General features: G+C 40.8%; 2 protein-coding genes across 3 annotated transcripts; one reads left to right on the plus strand and one right to left on the minus strand.

Annotated features, from left to right (window-relative positions):
* Positions 1–363: 363 nt before the first annotated feature.
* c9h12orf43 (chromosome 9 C12orf43 homolog) lies at positions 364–2,338 on the plus strand. Its single transcript, XM_008417566.3, has 6 exons — positions 364–523; positions 729–762; positions 1,209–1,307; positions 1,389–1,459; positions 1,546–1,633; positions 1,731–2,338. The coding sequence occupies exons 1-6, from the start codon at positions 412–414 to the stop codon at positions 2,044–2,046; spliced, it is 720 nt and encodes a 239-aa protein (XP_008415788.1). The 5' UTR covers positions 364–411; the 3' UTR covers positions 2,047–2,338.
* hnf1a (HNF1 homeobox a) lies at positions 2,260–14,006 on the minus strand. 2 transcript variants are annotated; one of them, XM_008417567.2, is made up of 12 exons: positions 13,859–14,006; positions 12,972–13,116; positions 9,152–9,461; positions 6,499–6,698; positions 6,204–6,384; positions 5,008–5,210; positions 4,642–4,775; positions 4,421–4,562; positions 4,148–4,336; positions 3,959–4,074; positions 3,794–3,878; positions 2,260–2,690 (listed from the first exon to the last, which is right to left on the minus strand). In XM_008417567.2, the coding sequence occupies exons 3-12, from the start codon at positions 9,436–9,438 to the stop codon at positions 2,560–2,562; spliced, it is 1,668 nt and encodes a 555-aa protein (XP_008415789.1). In that variant the 5' UTR covers positions 9,439–9,461; positions 12,972–13,116; positions 13,859–14,006; the 3' UTR covers positions 2,260–2,559. The 2 variants fall into 2 exon arrangements, with proteins under 2 accessions (XP_008415789.1, XP_008415790.1); XM_008417568.2 differs by lacking the exon at positions 9,152–9,461.
* Between the last annotated feature and the right edge of the window lies 1 nt (position 14,007).

Consider the following 14,007-nt stretch of genomic DNA (forward strand, 5'->3'; position numbering starts at 1 on the left):
GTATCAACATGTTTCGGATCAAGCTTCCCATGTCGGATTTTAAAAATCATAGTTGGTATGAAACCTTCATCTATGCCATTTTAATGCAGACTTCATAGTGACGGTTCTGTTAATTCAATTAAAAGCAAAAAAAAGAAGTAAATTTAAGAGCGAAACTAAAATTCAAGTTTAAACACCATCAACTAATCGTGCAGTGTCAATTATTACAATTGAAAGAAATAGCAATATGGTGTTTAATTACTCTATTATTAGATAAACAATATCTTTTTGTTAGGGTTATACATTTCTCTTCTACATAAATCATAATAAAAGTGGCAGTCATTTCATTTTTGTGTGCAATGAAATAAGGGACTACATTACCCAGCATTCTCAGTTGAAAACAGAGAAACTCAAGCAGCACGTGGTGTTAACATGGCGTCCCGCGCCGAGAGGAGAGTTTCTAAGGACTCCAGCAGCAGTGACGACGAAGAGCTTAAAAAATGCCGGGAGGCCGTTTGGGAATGCCAAACATTTAAGGCAAAAGGTAAATGATGCTAGTATTTCGGTGCCATTTTTACATTTGCAACCGTTTTAGTAATTAATCCGGAATACACACACCTACAGAGCTAGGAGTTGTGTGTTCGTGTGAAATACGTTGGACGACTAATAATTTATAGTTCCCTAAATTTTCGTAAGTTTGACGGCCGCCGTGCACAGCAGGAGGCTGACTCTTCCGTTTCTCATTTCAGATGGGGTTGGCAGTGTTAAACAGGAGTCCAAGCGGTAAGTGTTGTCACATTTACTAATTTTACAGCAGTTAAACTTAATGGATTTTGTGCTGAGCTGAAGTGTTCCACATTAAATTAAAGAAAGTGTGAAAGTTAATTTTTTAACTTTACAGAGCCATATGGGAGGAAGTCTGAATCTGGGATGCATCATGCACCCGTCAGAGATATTGTGGTTGATCTCTGAATGTTGTAAAGCTCTGACCAACCGAGTAAAAAGAGACATCTTTATGATAAAAAATGTTTATTGCAAAACAACATTTCTTACTCCAAAACAGCCCAGGACGTGTGTCTAACACTTTAAACTGGTCAATTTCTAAATAATTTAAATGTAGATTAATGGTTTTTATACTATAATGTTATGGAGAAAATGGAAGTTTATGCATCTTGCAGCTACTTAATTAAAACTGAGGAGCAAAGTGTATAAATTTTGTTGTGCAACAGCGTTGTGGTTGCCGACCACGAGCATGACGGAAACGAGCTCCAGGTCACCCAAGGATTTCGGAAACATGTCGCTAGAAAGCTGGAGGATCTTCTGGATAGGTGGGGAAAGGTTGTAATTTATCGAAGAGGATCATTATTTCTTCAGGACTCCGATTTTTAAGCAGCATTTTTGTTCTTCAGTTGCATTTCAGAAACACAGCACATATCCTCAAAATGTCTGGAATCAAAATGTGATGATGGTCAAGATGAGGGTAAACGTCTGCTCTTTCATTAAGCAGATTCGCTATTAGAGGAACTGACTTCGCCTCTTTCAATGTTTTTTTTTGTTTTTTTGCAGGATTTCGTTTGTTTTCTACATCTGTCCCAGGACAGGAAGATGCTAAGCCTTCGTCACCAGCCAGGCGTCGACCTCCTCCCAGCTCAAGGTTTCTCTTTGTTTCCTGCTTCCCTTTTATTTCAAACACTTGATTTGGAGTTTTTCACCTTCCACAAAACATTCTACATTTCTCTGCTGCTTTGCAGTGACAGCGACAGCGAGATGGAAACCAGACTGAAAGAGGCAGCAGTGTCCATCAGTGACCTGTTACCTTCGTCCATGCGCTCATCTTCCTCAGCAGAGCCTGTCGGCCCAGAATCTGGAGCAAAAAAGAAGGTGCAAGAGGAAGAAGAGCATTGTGTCGTCAAGAAAAAGACAAAACGGAAAAAAGAAGAGAATAAGCAGGACTCTGTATCCTCTGCTCCTCACCAAGGCAATGGTGAGCAGGAACATTCTATAGTCAACACAAAACAAAAAAAGAAAAAGCGTAAAAGAAATACAGAAGAAACGGCTTTGAACTGAGTTTTTAATCTAGTGTTTACTCATTCGGGCTGTCTGTGTTTTGTGTTGAACTGATCAAGTGGTGTGGAGCACTCAATTACTTCTCAGATAACGCAAGGCATCTAGTCTGTTTATAAAATAACTTTACATCGGTTGTTGATGGTTATACATATTTTTTTAAAAACTTCATCAAAAGTGGAAAAAAAGCATTTAAGGAAAGCAAATTAAAAACAATGCAGGTAACATTTGTTTCATCTAAAGTTACAGTTTCTGAGAAAAAATATTTTAATAAAAATATACATTTTGGTGTTGATCTTGAGAGATATTTCTGCTATTTAAGATGTGATTTTTTTTTCTCTAATATCAGTTCTAGGTACTACTAAAAGCTGTGTCGAGTCAGTTTTTACTCTCAGACATCACTGGTTGCGGTCTCAAGGTTCTTCTCCCAGTGTTAGCTGTCCAGTGTTAGCTGTCCATCCCCACACCTCCTTAGTCCAGCTGACAGGGCAGAGCCACTACATAGCTAGGGAGGTGTTACTGGGCTGTGGACACCATTTGTGTAGGCATATAGGAGCCGATGTCTGTGGGTGAAGGTGAGAGGAGGTGAGACTGATGGCGTTCTGTCGTCTGGGAGGAAGGATACAGCTCAAGGCTCTCAGAAGAAGCTGTTCAGAAGAGTGATAAAGTCAGTTTAGACTCGGCTTAGAAGTTTCTGGCAAAATTAGTTTCTTCTACTCAGCCACCCATAGGAGCATCTGATTAGAAGACATGATTTGTTTTTATTTATACATTAAAAAAGAAGAAAAAAGCATGTCACAGATGATTTATATCATACTCAGTAATTAATGTGAAAAAAAAATCGGCAGTACAGAAATAAAACCCATTTTATAATGGTTTATTGCATCTTTCTGAAAAACAGAAGCAAGAGAAATGCTCTATGAGATTTAAATGGACATTAGTAGCTGATCATGAGTAAATATGACTGTGTGCATGAGCAGGATTTTAGGTAGTTTATTGGTCTGGAGCATGGAGGAGTATCCTTACACTGCCCAGAAGGATGGACGTCAACAATAGACTTGCTAACAATCACTTCTGCCAATAAGTCTGGAAAGAATTATGGGATAGTTTCCAAACAGTTCTGGTCAATTTTGTTTGAACCCTTCCTATTTCCAATTCATACCTGTGTGCGTCTTAATTTATTAAGACACACATATATAGTTAGCTATGTACCTAACACATACGTAGTTAGGTACTTTAATCAATTGTCACAGAGTAAACTTCTTTAAATTGTTGTCGAACGAAACCCCCTCCTGGGTGGGTAGGAATTTAGCATGGCCAACGGAAAACTTTCTTCAGCAAACCGTTCCCATTTTATATCCAAAAAAACGTGGTTACGACAAGACCAAAACTACAACAACATTTAAGAGAGCCTCACCCCAAGCTGATTTCCAAACACATTGGTGGCAGGGTGATGGTTTAGACTTGTATTGCACTATTAAGATCAGAGTTTTCCACTGCCAAATGAAACCATCTGTCTGACAACTAAAGCTTGGCAGAATTTGCGTTTACATTCATCTAACTGAATATCATTTCAGACCTAATCTTAGTCAGACTTGTAAGAGTTCGGCTTTCTGAACTGCTACTGTGGCCCCGCGAGCCAACAAATGATAAAATTGCCTTTTGTATTTTCAAAATCACTATTCATAGAGATTCTCTTAAATATATTTGGACAGTGAGTGGTGAGGCTTTGCTTGCTCTGGTGCTCTACCTGGTACAGGTGTGTGTGGCTGAAGGTGTAAAGAATCTTCCTGCAAAGGGGAATCCGTCTCTTCCTCAGGATCTGCTGTAAGGATCTATTCGAAACAAAGTTTAAGCTCGAGGTTTAAAATCTTACTGACGATCTACCAACCCAATAAAGTCATCAGAGGCGTACCTGTCGGACCGCAGCGAGGCTGGTCAGGGTCCCCAGACTGCTGCTGTCAGTGATGACCATGGCTTGAGACAGCAGGCTGGACGAATGGTACTGAGGCGACTCTGACTTGTTGTACACTGTCATGGGGAAGAGATGAATGAGTCTTTGCCTTCTGCATGACGTTAAACTGATATGCTGTTGAAGCCTTACTGTGACATGGCAGCTGTGTCATGGTTGCCATAAACGGACTGGCAGCCATGTGACCCTGAAGCTGCTGTTGTATTGCCTGCTGGTGGGGTGTGTGAAGCTGCTGCTGGAAGGAAATTGGCTGGAGAGTGGTGAAACCAGCCCCCATGTTGTTAATGACGGGGACAGTCTGCGACTGCGTAGGGGCCAAACCTGTGAAACATCGAGCATAGACCTCTTCGTATTGCTATATTTTCCATTCAAAAGTATGGAGAGTTAATCGAGGGACTGAGCTACCTATTAGAAGCGAGGACTCGCCCAGACTCATGACGCTGGGCACCGAGGCCATAATAAGGCTCTGTGAGGAGGCTGGAGACGCTGAAAGACTGTGCAGGGATGTCAGAGTGCTTACTGGGGGCAGTGGTCCACTGCCAGACACCTGCAGCCAGGGGGAAAGTATGGTCACAACAGTAGGGTTACTCAGAGTGGACTGGTGAAACACCAGGACAAACACTCACCAGCTTGGGGTTATGAGACTCAAGGAGTGTATGGCTGGGTTCTAGTTGCACAGGGCTGACCACGAGACGTCCCACACGGTCCCCTATGCTGCTTCTTGCTGTGTCACAGGAGATTTGGTGGCTGTACTTTACACCTGGGAAAGCAGTGCGAATCAGGTTTCAGGACAATATCCAGGCTGATTAGTTTACACGCATCAGTCTCAGAACCTGCACAGTCATGTCTACCAAAATCTGTGGTACTTGCAAGACCGCCTTAGTCGTAACCACTTAATTCCTAATCTCAGTTTACAGGAAATAGTCCTGGTTTTAACTTTATCTACAAAGAATAGAAACTGTAGGTTTGCTTAACCAATTGTGGCCTATTACCATGCTCAGGACTTGTTGGAAGGGTGGCATTAGAGGAGGAAGCTGACTGGCTGTTGAAAGATGTGTCAAGGGCCAACTTGTGACGAAAAGCCTCCTCTTTACGCCGGTTGGCAAACCAGTTGTACACCCTGACTTCAGTAACTAGGTTGGAACCCAGACCAGCAAGCTGGGAAGGGGACACCCCTCTCTGGAGGCACTCGGCTCTGAAAAATAAGAAATACACTTACAGATGAGTTAATAAATGAAAGATATGAACTGAAGTCATTGACTAAATAAACAAGAAGCAAATGCAACAATAACATCAGTGGTGCTTCATTTCCCAAAGAAATAGGATATTGTGAGATTCTCATATGTGGCATAACATCATGTGTGTTGGTCCCCTTTTGCTGCCAAAGCAGCTCTGACTTGTTGAGGTATGGCTTCCAGTAAACCCTTGAAGGTTTGCTTTCGTACTTAATACCAAGATCTTGACAGGCCATCTTAAGTCCTGAAAGTTGCAAAACTACATGGCTTGCACTTGTTTGTCCAGTACATCCTACTGATGATTGACTGGATTGAGAGGTGAAACATTTTTGAGGCGAACACAACAACTGAAGCTTCTCTAACTACTCCTGAAGGAATTTAGCTTTGTGGCGGCATGAGTTGTCTTGTTGAAAGACTGCACAGCCATCAGGTAATACTGTTCCAATTCAGATTAATATACAGTCAGTGCGCATAAATTATTTTTTTCCATCAGAAAGACCATTAAGTTATTTTGTTATGAGCAAGAGTGGCTCAGCTGTTGAATCCGATGAAAGGAACCAGCCTTTGCTGCCCACATGCATTTATGAGCCTGTTACCCCATGAGTCTGGTGAGCAAGCCAATATAGTTACTGCTTGTTCACTTATTTGACAATCTTTGATGGACACCAAGCCATATTTCTGGAGATACTCTGGCCCAATCTTCTATCCTTGACAATTCAACCCTTGTCAGACTCCCTCAAGTTCTTACTCATTCCCATTTTTATGTTAACATTTCAGCTTTGATGATAAAGTGTTCAGTTTTCTTCCTAACATACCCCATCCATTAAAAGGTGCCATGAAAAGGAATGAAGCAGTGTTATTCTCGTCATCCGTCTTTGACGATAATGTTTTGCCCTATCGCTGTATGTCTGCAAAAATAAAAAACGAATCATCTAAAATCTTGCCACACACACCTGTTGCATTCCTCTACCAGTCCCTCTCTTTCCTCCTTGCTGGGGTTCTTCTGACGTTCATAGGCATTGAAGAGGATCTGTAGGGATGCTGGGCCCCACTTGAACCTGTTCCTCCTTCCTTTCTTGGTGTCTTCTCCTTGTTCCTCCACCGGTGCCAGGCCATGTTTGGCGTTGGTAAATTCTAGATAAAAAAAAAAGTTTCTATTACCAATGTGTCTCCTTCTCCTAGGACTGCTGCTAGCTTTGGGTTAAAATCAAGCAGGGCTTGGTGCTTCTGTGCAGGTTTTGTACTCACGCTGGCTGATCTCGCACTGCTTCTTGACGTACCAGCTGTAGAGAGCAGCTCTCTTTTGGTTCTTCATGGGTGTGCCTTTGTTGAGGTGCTGGGAGAGATGGGACTGGTTGAGGCCTGTGGACTCTACCACCTCTCTCTGAGGTAGGTTGTGCTGCTGCATGTAGCTTTTCACCATTTTTGCAACCTGCCAGGGGTCCTCCCTGTTCAGTAGAGAGGGCAAAATACTTTACATCTCACCCAAACTCAAGTCCACACAGCTCCTGACTTTTGAAAGCATTTTGATTGCTGTAAATTATTGGGATTTTTTTGTCAATACCATTTGTATTCAGAAGTCATGACTTTTGGGTTCCAGGAAAAATCTGCTGGAATGTCTGCTGAAGTTGGAATCATATCATGTATGAGTTCGACTCCTGTGAGCAATCCAGTATAGCTGTAGAGCTACTAAAACTTGTGTTTACACATTTGTTGAATTGTGTCTTGTAAAATTAGTCACTTAGTTAAGAGGAGAAATCTATTGTTCAACGTGAATTTATGAGTTACACATAAAAAAACCCTGCTATCTGACAGCATTGCTAATGGTAATTGGTCTGGTCACAGAACATGACAAGCATGAAATCTAACTTCAACCATTTTATTTTTCTTTCCCAATGCTGTTTATTAAGTGGGAAGAGCTCCCACAAAATGACATTTAATATGAGATCTAACGTTTACCATTATTTTTTGGGCATTCCTCGTGTATTAGAAAGTTAGAGAATGCAGAAGGATATTTGAATGTTCCTCTTTGCTTATTTCTCTAGATCGTCCACTGATCTGGGCCCTCACTTTTTGTTTTTATATAATTCAGGTCTGAGATTGATTTGAGAATCAATTTTGGGCAGATTTTTCTGATGTGGGTACACAATTAGAAAAAAGAGAATTGATAACAAGACAGAGGGATGATGGAGGCTATATTTTGTAAAGTTGCATTTGAGGCTTCAACTCTTGGTTGTTAAAAATATCAGTTGTATCTAATGGAGTACAGAGATATGAATATTTCATGAAAATAAAACTTAACTAGTTACAGAGACTAATGTTTAAGTAGCTACCATACACAAGCTAATTCAATTGCTATAGTTTTACATTTTAATTCATTTCAACATTAACATTTCATAATAAAGCATTTCAACTTAGCAAGGGAACCTTTATTGCATTATCTCCCTACTCCTGTCCTATATTTTTGATTAAATATAAAATTCATTCCTTGTGCCTCAAAATATTTTCACAGTTCCAGTGAAAATATTGGCCCAGAGTTAGAAGAAATTGTCTTAACTTGCAGTTTGAAGCAACCAATCAGACGCCAGGCTCTCACTGACCCCGCCCACTGAGTTTGATAGGTGAAGTTGACAGTTTGGAACATGAAATTATTTATTAAATCATGAAATAACTGTTTTTACAGTAAAAATCATTACATTTAAATGATTTTGACTATAGTTAATTCTATATTCAATAAATTCTCTGTAGTTCCAGATTTATTAAATTAATTACACATTAAAAAAAATTCATGTTTTTTTTTGTAATTTGGCACTCTTCACTTCATGTTATTGTTAATGTTTGTAACTTTTACCTCCACAAATGCACATTTCTGTACAAATATACAGGTGATCAAAACGGGTTTGATTACATGCCCATGTGACCATCAGTACCAAACGCATATTGTTTCCATCGTTTTCTTAATTTGCTAAAAATTAGTTAGCCAAGTCCAAATAGTTTATTTACCTTTTTTTTTTTTCTTCTCCATAGAATGTGAGAATCACTACTAGTTTCTATAGAAGTGCTAAGCAGGTACAAGCAGTGAAAACATTGGACTTAATGTGTTTCCACACACAGGGAAGTTGCATAGAGGCCTATTGACAGAGAGAGATAAGAGAAAGCACACGGGAGCAAAGTCCACCCCTTTCGGATCACTGGAGGGGAAGAAACGTGTAAAAGGTTTATGAGGCCTAATTTAACGTTCGGACTCTGTCTGAAAGCTTGAAAATGCACGATACCTTAAAAGACTCCATTTGAAGCAGCAAATGTTCAAATACAAGTTCATTTAAATGAAGCATTAAATGAAAACCGTTTTAATGGCGGATGCTTTAACACGTTTTTATGTATGAAGTGTGTCTTTGAGGAATGCTTGTCTTTTTAATTTTCTAAATCTGCTCTTAAAGATGTGCTCCAAAATATTGCTTAAGCGTTATGCAAACACGGTCTCCTGTTACCAGCCCCACTCCATTAATCTTCACCTACCTGTATGCATGGAGCTTATTTATTAAGAAATGGCAAGGGAATAATGATGGGGGTGGGTAATTAGTAACTAGCAAAGGAGGAACCCTCTTTAAATTCGCCTCAGAAGCCAGATTGCAGAGAGAGAAACAGAGAAGCATGTGAAGGAGGGAGGATTTAGGAAAGAGAGGAGAACTGAAGTGAGGAATAATGTTTCAGACAGAAAAATAGTTTTGGCCAGAACATGAGGAAACAGACTCATTTGATGAGGTTCTAAATTTCCAAAATATTTAACCTAGTTTCTTTATGGCGGAAAAAATTGCTGTGTGCGCAAAGGCTTCAATGAGACATCAAGATGACCCTGCCGTTGCCATGGAATCTCCAGAAAACTTTGGGATGTACTCACTGCAGCAACCGGTCGACCTCGGCCCTCAGCTTGGACGCCTCTTCCGGAGGAAGCTTCTCCAGCTCTCGGAATATAGGCGGAGGGAAATCCATTTCTCCCTCCTCGGAGCTCTCTCCATCCACCTTGTCTCCGGCTCCAGCCCTGCTGCGCTCCAGCTCGCCCACGGCTTGGACTAGGACATCCCGGGACAGCCCGGATTCCAGCAGGGCCCAGATGAGCTGCTCCTGAAGGGCGGTCAGACGACTCGGCCTCGCCATGGCTGCCCTCGCCCTCTCCTCTCCCTCCATTGGTCTGGTGCCTTATCGTGCTGCTGCCTCACAAACAAACACTGCTCGCATGTGCTCTGTCGCATTCAAATAGCAGCCGGTCGGCCTGCGTTGGGCCTCATTCTTTTTTTTTCATACACGCTGCCCTTCGTCAAATGAAAACCCAGAGCGCTTTCATTTTTCTCCGCTGATTTTCCTCCCGATGCGTCCTCAGCTGCCTGGGTTTTGTTCTCCACCTGCTGTTTTCCTTTCAAAGGTCAATTTTTCTTTTTTTTTCTTTTTTTTTTTACCTACCTCCTTTTCACCCCCTCCTCCTTACGAGCGCCCTGTGAACTTTGTCCCCTCTCCCTCAGTCCCCAACAGTGACCAAAGTACAATTTAAGAACAATAATCAAACATGAGCAAAGTTGCATTTGCCGAGGCTTCTGACAAAAGCTGTCTGCCAAGTCAGGGAACTAGAACCAATAAATGAGAAGATGTGATTGCAGGTCACGTGAATTTCTTATTTTTAATGTAAAACTTGCTTTCAGGACAGATAATTTTTTTTATATTAGGGTTTTTTCCACAGTAAAGATTTTCCTCTTTTTATTTCAGAATGCCTGCATACCACACTTGATTATTTAGTGAACTTCTAGTGATTAAAAGTGCTGTAAGTTACTGTAGGTCAAGTACAGCTCGATGAGCAGCTTGTACCACTAGAGGGCGCTGTTGTGCCATATATGCAATGAATTGGCCCAGTTCTGTAGAAATGTATTTCAGTGACTCGGGTCTCTTCAAAACCAAACCAAAACAAAAACAAAACGTAAGATGTATATATCTGTTATTTTGGAATTATTTACTATAACATGTCTAAACTTGTATTGTTGAAAGAGGCACTCAAAACAAACTTTTCACTTCCAGGGACTGAAATCTTTGCCAATTCTTTTAAAAACAGCTCAATCTCAGTGAGATTTGGTGGAGAGTGCAAAACATCCATTTCAAAGCCTTGCTGCAGATTTTCTATTAGATTTCTGGACTATTCCAACACAATGTTTTTCCGGTTGCATGTTAAAATTAATCCTGCTGGGATTTTAAGCTTCTTTTGCAACCTCCAGCAGGTTTCCTTCTTGGATTCTCCTATATTTAGCTCTGTTTAGCTTCCCTGCGCCTGCTTGGGAAAAACATAGCCACAGCATGATGTTTCCACCACCATATTTCACCATTGGGAAGATGAGTTCAGGGTGAGGTGCGATGTAAAAAAAAAAAAAATCTACAGGTGATTTGTGAAGGCAAGGTTGTGTGAAATTTTAATTAGTGGTGTCAGAATAAGATGAGATTAAAACTGCATACCACACTTCAGATAGGCTCATACACTTTCTTTTAGAAGACCTATAAGTATTGGTCTTGGATGTATGCATCTAGCTTCCATTTTAAATAACAGCATAAAAAAAAGATCTGCTTCACAAACTATGTACACCACGGTATCTCAGAGTAGAGATGCATAAGACTTATACAGGTATTCATCAAGCACAGTGAGCAGGTTTGAACTTGCAGCATCAACAGGTGGTAGAAAACGCGTCGCTGTAACTAACCACAGATTTTTCCCTTTGCAGATTTGTTTCACCCCAATCCAGCTTGCCTTTGTCCTTAATCCATCTCTTGTTCTTTTTGTCAAAGAAAGTTGGCTGGAATTAGTTGTAGGGTAACTGTAAAGCAAACTAAATGGGCAAAATCCTTTGAGAGGTAATGTGCCCTCTTAGTTCCCCCCTCCTCTGCTCTCTTTTCAGTGTAAAACGCTCACTTTCTCCACCCCGATCGCATTATACCGTTCTCATGTTCAGCCTATCAGCACCTTTTTGTGTCCAGCTCTTGTTACCCCACCCCACCCTTGGGATGATGGCATTATACAGTATTTGGAAGGGTAACAGAGCTCCCTCTATCTCCCTGAGACATGCCACTGACCTGTAATTAAGACTCATTGTACTACCGAGAGGAAACTCCTCACGCAAACGGACAGAGGGCAGTGTGTGTGGACTTCCAACAGCTCAGATACTGCTGTGACTAATGCCACGCCACACAGCCAGGTTTTATCAAAAAGGAACACATGCGGCACACACTGGAGCGTGCTTTTTTTTTTTTGGTCCTCTCCGAAGAGAACTCAAAGCTGTGCTGATTGGTAATGAGACACAATCCGCACCCTGCCCATCTCTCATTAACAAACCATTGCTCACCACCTCTGTGTGTGTATGTGTGTGTTTCCATTGTGAACACCTCTCTCACTCCATCGCCGCTGGCCTGCCTTTTTTTTTTCTTTGCCCTCCCCTCTCTACCCCAACCCAACCTATTCAACCCCATTGATCATGCATGCAGAAACTTAACACACCCCTCAATTCCTGCCCAAATGGCCCCTTGTCCCACTTCCAGAGCTCCATCATCAGCTAGTAGACCTGCTTGCAGTCAGGACACTGACCGCGTCGTTCAATGAGGATGGAGCGCACTGTAAGTTACCATTGTGGGTGCACAATCTGTTCCTGTATTGTTCCTCTCTGTAATGAACGGCAGTGGTAACATACCCTTTAAAAAAAAAAAAAAAAAAAAAACACCTCCAAACTTCTTCGAACTCCAAGCCTCTTGTAAGGCAGCATTGAGTTTTACACCCACCTTAAGCCAAAGCTGTCATTCCCTTTGTCTGAGTTGGACGGGCTATTGATCGGCCTTAACATTAGTTACCAGGTCACATGTTGAGTCAGTGTTGAGAAGATTAGCGGGAGCTGGCTTTAGTAGCTACTAATTAAATGCTTAACCCTCAGCAATGAATGAGCACGCAGCACACAAGCCTTCTGTTGTCCCACACTGCGTAAACCAGTTTGCAATGTGGAGGCAGACAGCACAATAATGGACTCTGAAACACATCTACCCTTCTCAGAGCGTTAAACTGATGCAGCTAGACGGCCGTTAGAGCTTAAGCATCAGCTATTACACAAGTAAAAATCAAGGATATCATTGCATAAGTACATAATGAACTGTGAGGTGTATTTCAAGCTTTTCAGGTATGTTTCAAACTACGTGTTCATGCAGTCATGAGATTTTTCCTCTAAACTGTGAGCCGTTTCCCTTCCTGTTTCTGCAACATTAAAGACCACTTTCAAACAGGTGAGGACTCTATCATAAATCAGTTACTTTATCTCCAAATCATTTCTGATGACTCTTTATCTTAACTGAAGTGGATATTGGATCAAGGTGGTCAGCATTAGCAAGATAGTAACAGGAAGCCGTCTCTTCAAATTAATGGCCCAACTTACTTGATACAAGGCTTCCTGTAAAACATCAATGTTACGTTTATAGAGAGATAGATTTCTTTCATTTATTATCCACATGCAAATTTTGTATTATGTTTTTAGTTTACCTGCCCAATTGCACATTTTTTTGGACCAGAGTATACAAAGCAATAAAAATACTGCAGAATATATTTATGTTGAAATTTTGCTCTTATACTGCATTCTTTTTTTAAATACTTTTTATGTTGGTGTGATGCTACAGACTGGCGACCTGTCCAGGGTGACTCAGCCTCTCACCTGGAACGTTAGCTGGAGATAGGCACCAGCACAACCTCTCTACCCCACTAAGGGACAAGGGTGTATAGAAGATGGATGGATGGCTGGACGGATGTTGGTGTGAACACACTTTGATCGCCTTCCACTTTGTTGCTTTTGCACCTCTCTGTGACACAATAAAGACATGTCTATTATTTCAGCAGGAAAAGGAATAAGTGTGGCTTTTAAGTTTTTGTATAAATGCAAGTAGGTCATCGAATGTTTGTTTAAATTTTCTATCTCCTGGCAACATTTGACGAAAACGGGATGCTTGCCATTCTTTTTGTTTCCATGAGTGCAGACAGGGCGCAACTGAGGTTTATGCAGACACAGTATATGCGCACACAAACAGATGTAAAATATAGAAAATGTGGACAAAAATTTTTTCGCCATCACTTTGGCGCCCCCTCTAGTGTAGCGCCCCTTGTCGCATAATATTAGATTCCAGAGGTGGGTAGAATACCCCAAAATTGTACTGAAGTAAGACAAGCACTACTTTAACACATTTTTACTCAAATAAAAGTAAAAAGTAGCCATCCAAAAATTACTTGAGTAAGAATAAAAAAGTATTTGGTAAAAAGGCATACTCACGCACGTAACTAATCAAAATATCAATCATTTAATATTTAAAAATTACTTCCCTCAGACGGAACAAGATACAAAGTTATGTTAAACTTTGGTAGCTTAAGGATAAAAAAATAAAATAATTCGTATAAAATAACTAAATCATGGAATATATGTTATATTCCAAATCAATTTCTTTCATTATAAAAGTTTTGCAACTTTAACAAAAACTTCACGTGCATGTCTGTGTCAGGTGAATTTTGGTTTAAAATTAGCTAGTTTTTTTATTCAGTGAAGTTACTCACAGTGAGTAGAGCAGTGTTTCCCAACCCTGGTCCTCAAGGCACAAGGCACACTGACCTGCATGTTTTAGATGTTCCCCTGCTTCAGCACACATTATTTCAATTGATGGCTGATTAACAGGGGTTTGCTGAATTGCAGTCATCTGAATGGG

This window comes from Poecilia reticulata, chromosome 9 (genome assembly GCF_904066995.2).
Source record: "Poecilia reticulata chromosome 9, P_reticulata-male-v2, whole genome shotgun sequence".
In the NCBI taxonomy this organism is placed as follows: Eukaryota; Metazoa; Chordata; class Actinopteri; order Cyprinodontiformes; family Poeciliidae; genus Poecilia; species Poecilia reticulata.

Bases quoted from the DNA above. Each gene is read 5' to 3' on its own strand.
- c9h12orf43 (XM_008417566.3), top strand. From the start codon at position 412: ATGGCGTCCCGCGCCGAGAGGAGAGTTTCTAAGGACTCCAGCAGCAGT. The intron at 763-1,208 runs GTAAGTGTTGTC...GTTGTGCAACAG, and splicing joins GTTAAACAGGAGTCCAAGCG to CGTTGTGGTTGCCGACCACG. The intron at 1,308-1,388 runs GTGGGGAAAGGT...TTTGTTCTTCAG, and splicing joins CTGGAGGATCTTCTGGATAG to TTGCATTTCAGAAACACAGC.
- hnf1a (XM_008417567.2), bottom strand. From the start codon at position 9,438: ATGGAGGGAGAGGAGAGGGCGAGGGCAGCCATGGCGAGGCCGAGTCGT. The intron at 5,211-6,203 runs GTGTGTGTGGCA...CTTATTTTTCAG, and splicing joins CTGGTAGAGGAATGCAACAG to AGCCGAGTGCCTCCAGAGAG. The intron at 2,691-3,793 runs GTAGAGCACCAG...TCTTCTGAACAG, and splicing joins GCCACACACACCTGTACCAG to CTTCTTCTGAGAGCCTTGAG.